The following is a 6,000-nucleotide window of genomic DNA, read 5'->3' as shown; positions in this document are numbered from 1 at the left end:
AGTGCAAAATAAGAGCACATCATCAGAGATAGCTTACTTAACCGGTAAACCGAACATTTTCAGATGCTTATACTGTTCAAATTCAGTCAACTAGTAATGACCGATGTAACAGTTCAGACTTCTCAGTCATTAGTAAAACAAAATATGGTAAAGACCAGTTATGTTTCAGAAGCAGGATTTTCCAGTTTCAAAACACTGATAACCTGATATGACAGATGAATTTGTAAAAAATACAGAACAATGCAGGAAGACCTTCCCATTTCATATCTTCTTTCAAGTCCTTGTACACACCATATGCAGGATACAAAGTCAAAGCAAATAGATATGAGGACAGTATTTTGAGTGTGTGACCTGAAAGAGCTTTTTTTTTTTCCTCCTGGACACCATACAATTGTCAGAAGGAAGAACAGTCTGCAGGGTCACTTCCCCTGAATGCAACTGCATTGAATCTGCACGCATCTATGACAAATGTCAAACTACGAACAAGAGCTTTTGTATTCTCCCTGCATGCAAAGTCCTTTCACAAGCTTTGCAGAGACAGTCAAGTATGGAGCCCGCATATCATCATCTTGTCTATCCCACTGGGACAGGTGATTTTTTTTTTTAAATTTTATTTCAGTCTCTGATCTTATAAGTCGTTGTTTCAACTGAACTCATATAAAACATTTGTGCTAATAACTTCAGTTTAAAAAAAAAAAAAGACATGCCTGCCTTTCCTTCTACTGTGCGTTCTTTCTTTCTCACTCTTCCTTTCTAGCATAGAGGTTCTTGTGTTATTTTTTGGTGTGCACACTATCTGGATATTTTATACTTCTGTATCGTATATGAAATCCTTTCTTGTTGATTGTATCATCAGTGTGAAAGTGAAGTAAAAGAGCTTCTCCTGCTGAATAAATTTCTTCTGGTGGCTAAAATAAATGAATAAACAAACAAATTTATCTGTCCACTCTGTGCATTTATACCCTTCATTCACATTTTTTTCTCCTACGGATATTTCTCTTTTGTATTCAATTTATACTGAGTATCCGCACAATCTTTTTTTTATGAGACAAAGAGAACAAAACTCCTCATTCTTTCATCCTTCCCATGTCTTCTATTCTTCTAGAGTCATGTAAGTTACTGGGCAAGACCATACACAATATTCTAAATTTAGATAAACAAATGACTCCAATATATATTTTCCCTTTTATTCTTCATAGTCTTTATGATGGTCGGGTTCATTACTGAACCACATTGATCAGAAGTACCACCTGAACTACCAAGTCCTTTTTCTGAAGTCGAAAAGGTGGAAATGTATACTAACAGTGCCCTTTTCCCACTTCAGCTCAGATTATTTTGCTTTTAATAGCTTTTCTATTTAATTCTGTCTCTCCTATGTGCTTGTTTTAGAATGGCCTCTGAAGCCATTCATCCATGTCTTACCAGAACCAAACCAAAACAACACCCAACCACCCCACCTACTCCCACCTCCCTCTCCCTGCCCCCCCGCCCCCCCCCAAAAAAATTCAGCCCATGGTTGGGCCATTCTCCAGTTTGCTGCCCTCCTACTTGTAAAATAGGGCAACTTGCAAAGAAAAGTGTTGTTTTGTTGAAATTAGTAGATGCTGGGATCAGTTGTAGCATTTCCCTTATATTATATTTGTCTACAGTTCAGTGGTAGCACCTTTCCTGCATCTTTAAGTCTTCAAAAAATGCCCTAAAAGGATTTAAGCCAGTTTACAGGTAACTTGTCTGAATGGCTGAGATGTTTGATCTAGCATTGTGGCCGAATCCAAAAAGTGTCACAGAGTTAATTAAGAGCTCCTACTATCTCATGTAGAGCCTTTGAAACCTTCTATCTAGGCAAAGAATGTATGTGTGAAAGTGTACTTGCATTTGCACATATATAAAGAATTGATGAGGACTTGTGGGATCATTGCACCAGCTTTCTCAAGGCAGACAGCCAACAGACAATGCAGGTCTAAAAGGAGAAATAGGATACATCCTTTTCAGGATGTCGCCTGGCCAATTTCCTCTATGTCTCACAGTTAAAATGTGTCACATGCATTTGGGATGACAGAGCCTTCTTAAGGTCCATATTAATCACAGAGTTTAGGAGCACTTTTTTTCCTAAAATCAAATTTAACTAGTAGATAAGCATATTATAAATGCTTCCCTAGCTCCCCTCCCCCAGAAAAATGTGGCTTCTTCATTCAAATTGAAAGAGTTTTAATGTAGTAACTTTCAACATCAGTGCATTTCTCTCTCTGTAAGGTGAAAATGCTGTTAACTTTTTTGGGGGTGCTGTTAAACACTCCACTGTCAGCTACGGAAAGTTTAACATAAGATTGCAATACTTGGGTCAAAAACTAATTAAGAATATTTATTGTTGAAAATATCTCAAGGGAATGCTTGTACTACAAGTATGCAAATTTATATTTAAAAAAAAAAAAACAAAACAAAAAAATAGAGCAGATGATCTAGTATCTTCACTATAAGGCACAGTAACTAAACTTCATCCCTTCTTGTCCCTTTCCTTCCTCTGCCCTGTCTTTCTTTTTTGTTTTGTTGTGGAAACAAAAAATTAAGTACCTGGTTACTTACCCCAGATCCACAAAATCGACCAAGTCTCACAGCTGTCTTATCATGACCATCAAAGAGCTCCACATAATCGTAACCACAGTCTGCCTCTTCTTCAACCTCAAAAGTCTGAAACATTAACTCGACTCGATAACCACGCTCTGCCACCAGGAGCCAGTCGCAGTCTGCCTGAACCGGATAGTTGTTATCACCAAACTGAGCGTGCGAGTACAGATCTTTGGGCTTGGTTTCAGCTTTCAGCCGACCACCACACTCTAAACAGAGGGAAAAAAATAAGGACAAAGCAGCTTATTCAGTGCAAATTAGCATTTTCTTTTCATAGATGCCCAGCCTTATTCAGGCTGAGTGCATTTTTATGCCACAAACAGGTCAATCAAAGAAGGCGTAGAGTGAAGTAAAACTCAGTATGAATACAAATCCATCATTCTGAGTTTCCCCTATATAAAGTCTGTTTTATAACTACAGGAATTTGAGCATATTTCATAATTTTCAAGTGAAAGACCAAAAGGCAGGGAACACCAAAGTTGTAAGGAATGTGGTTCAAGAGTTAGGACATTCTTCAGATAGATATTTGAGAGCTGCTGAGGCCAGCAAGGCAAGTGCTGTACATGAGGCATCCACATTTCAGTGGTGATGGCCTTTCCACGTGGGCAAACAACACCGTTTGCAAGTGGCAGGCGAGGGTCAGCTCTAACGCACATGTAGTCAGCGATCATGTGCAGAAGTCTTGTGTTTCATAGGAGTGTCAGCTTTAACCATCATATGGTGCCTTGAGAGCCAGCTCAATAGTAAACACCACTGCCAAGCTCACTATCTTGTTTGCTGCATAGTTCATGGATGGGAACAGGTCTTTTTCTGCTAAGGATCACGGGCAGGAGAAAGCTGTTACTACCAGAGAAAGTCTTGTACCTGAAAGCCTGCTCTTGAAGCAAGTTCTGAGCTGGAGATCCTTGCCCTATCCCAAGACACTATTTTCACTGTAAGTTTTTATTTGTGCACAGCAGTAAAGCATATGTGTTGCTTTAGAGCTTGTTTATAACTGCTCACAAAGTTCATAGTTTAAATATAAATGAACTTTACAGTACAGTCCAATAAACTGTTCATTAGCCAGTTTGCTGAAGGAGAACAGAAATTGCTGAAAATGTGCAGAGCAACAACAAAAAAAATCCCAACAAACCCGCAGATAGTACTTTATCCTTTCTAAATATTTTCAGCATCTATAATTAAAACTAATATTCTATCCTAAATAGCTAGTGAATTCAGCTTCTACATGAACTTAAATGATAGGTGTTATGCATTTGCCAATTAAAAGTTCTATTACAATGCAACCAACAACAGATGCAAAATTGTACTTAAAAGAAAAAATGCATTGTTTAATTTGTTTCCAGGATATGGATAGAGGCTTTTTTTACTTTATAGCTACCAAGATTTCTATGAAAACAGCATCATTTTGTTCTGGTTTCTCATCAAGAACAATCTATCCCTTACAGCACCCATAAAAACACCAGGTGCAAATGAGCTTGAACCAAAATCTGAGGTTCACAAGTTTAGATTTAATTTTTATAAATAAATTAACAGATAATTCTATCTGCATTTTGATCAAATGTAGCTATTATAAATTGCTCATTTTATAACAACCTGAAACAAATTGCAAGATTCTAACATTTCTAAGCTTTGGTGAACTGATAAGTTGAATTTGACCTCAATGTCATCGACTCCACCCACACTAAACATGACCAATTGCAGTGTCATATTGTTAGAAGTCACATTTCAGCTGGAACTTAATGACAGTAATGAGCAAATCCTTATTTGTTAAAAAGTGGTATTTTTTCTTGATAAGAAAATGAAGGAATCAAAGGAGGAAATATAAATTATGTAGAATAATCCATTATGCATGTTCTGTTGTTCAATCTGAAATTTCAATTGTTTTTTGCTTTTAAAGAACAGATAAGAGCACATGATAAAGAAAATTTGTCAAATGAGACAGTTCAAACAGTTATTTCTCATTGACATTCTAATTTACTGATTTTTTTTTTTTTCCATTTTTTTTTTTTTTTGCTGGACTGGTCTGTTGCCAGCAGTAAGAACATCTCCCTAGTTCAGACACAGAACAGCTGCTAAGGAGAAATGTTTAATGAACTGTCTGCATTGTTCCCCTCTGCTTGCTACAATGGACAGTAGCTTAAAGGAAAGTTGTAGCCATATTAGCAATGGCAGACAATGGCAATTCCGTTTCCTCTGCTCTTCTCCCATGGATTATAGCCTTATATTTTAGGATAAAGTATTGATTTTAGAAATTACAAGTCCAGTTTTCAGTTTATTAAGGACTAAGTTGTAGGTAGTTTCAAAAGTCTCCATCCCACCTGCACAATGCAGTGCTGCATTAGGAGGCATGGGCCAGGCTGTGATGGGTCTGCACAGAACAGAGCAGTGCCCCGCAGCAACGCTTGCTTAGCTGTGATACCAGAGCTAACCTGGCTGCACTGACCATCGTGCTTTCAATTGTGCTGGGTCTGCTCCGCAGTAGGTACAATGTACATGTAGGACTGTAAAGAAATACGTCTGACTTGTAAAATGCTGTTAATCTGACAGCTTTAGGTGAAAATTTTTTATCCAGATCAGCTAAGGAAAAAAAGGCCCTTTCTTGTTTCTTGACCTTTCTAGCTAGGGGCTTTGAGCATTCTTACAAACATAACAGCAAATCAAGCAGTACTGTTTAACAAGCTGGACAGATGGGAAAAGTTTAAACCCACTCTAGCTGAACTAGTGAAACAAGATTATAAATTTAATTCAACATTGCCATAATGAATTATTATAGTAATTTTGGAAGCATCACAGGATCCTAAACTGAGTGGCATCTGAGATGCCCAGACCACCAGAAAACGTCTCAGATGAATGCCAAGGTCTGGGAAATTTCCCAGACATTCTCTTGGTTTCTTCCTTTTACACCTCTTGAGAACAAGTTTATCTATAATTACATGGTATTATTCCAGGCTTTTTTAAGTCCAATCACTGTGTCAGTTCACTTTCACTGGAAGATCTTTACTTCCCAAGCTAAAACAAATAAACTTGCACCCATACCAATATAGAATAATAATTCCTTTTAAATTGTACCATGAGTCAGAGCTACTTTCTTGCTTGCTAGCTGATGCCTCTGCTTGCAAATGTCATTACTGTGGAATACCTTCATGCTGTACGTCATGGATGCTGCTATTTCATTACTCGCTGCTAAGCAAGATTTGGTGGTGGGTGAGGAGATTAAGAAATGGAAGGTGATACTGATGTCAGAGACATCCTCCTAGGGTTGACAGATAGGAACAGGACCTACAGCAGACCTGCAATCTCCTGCAGCAGTGGCTGGAGGCCAGGCACCATAAACGAGGACATCCAGAAGGGAACCAGATGCCTGTGTTAGGACAA

The 6,000-nt window shown here is 38.0% G+C and overlaps 1 protein-coding gene across 2 annotated transcripts in view; it reads right to left on the bottom strand.

Moving 5' to 3' along the window:
- Positions 1–372: 372 nt before the first annotated feature.
- TLL1 (tolloid like 1) overlaps positions 373–6,000 on the bottom strand; it is a 143,313-nt gene continuing 137,685 nt past the window's right edge. For both annotated transcript variants that reach the window (XM_074147087.1, XM_074147088.1), the window contains 2 exons: positions 2,584–2,834; positions 373–908 (listed from right to left, as the gene is read on the bottom strand). In XM_074147087.1, the coding sequence (XP_074003188.1) occupies positions 774–908; positions 2,584–2,834 (386 nt within the window). In that variant the 3' untranslated portion in view covers positions 373–773. The remainder of the gene's footprint in view (positions 909–2,583; positions 2,835–6,000) is intronic.

The sequence above is a fragment of the Numenius arquata genome, chromosome 5 (assembly GCF_964106895.1).
Source record: "Numenius arquata chromosome 5, bNumArq3.hap1.1, whole genome shotgun sequence".
In the NCBI taxonomy this organism is placed as follows: domain Eukaryota; kingdom Metazoa; phylum Chordata; class Aves; order Charadriiformes; family Scolopacidae; genus Numenius; species Numenius arquata.
Note: the sequence above shows the minus strand (reverse complement) of the source record. Positions and strands in the feature narration are given on the sequence as shown.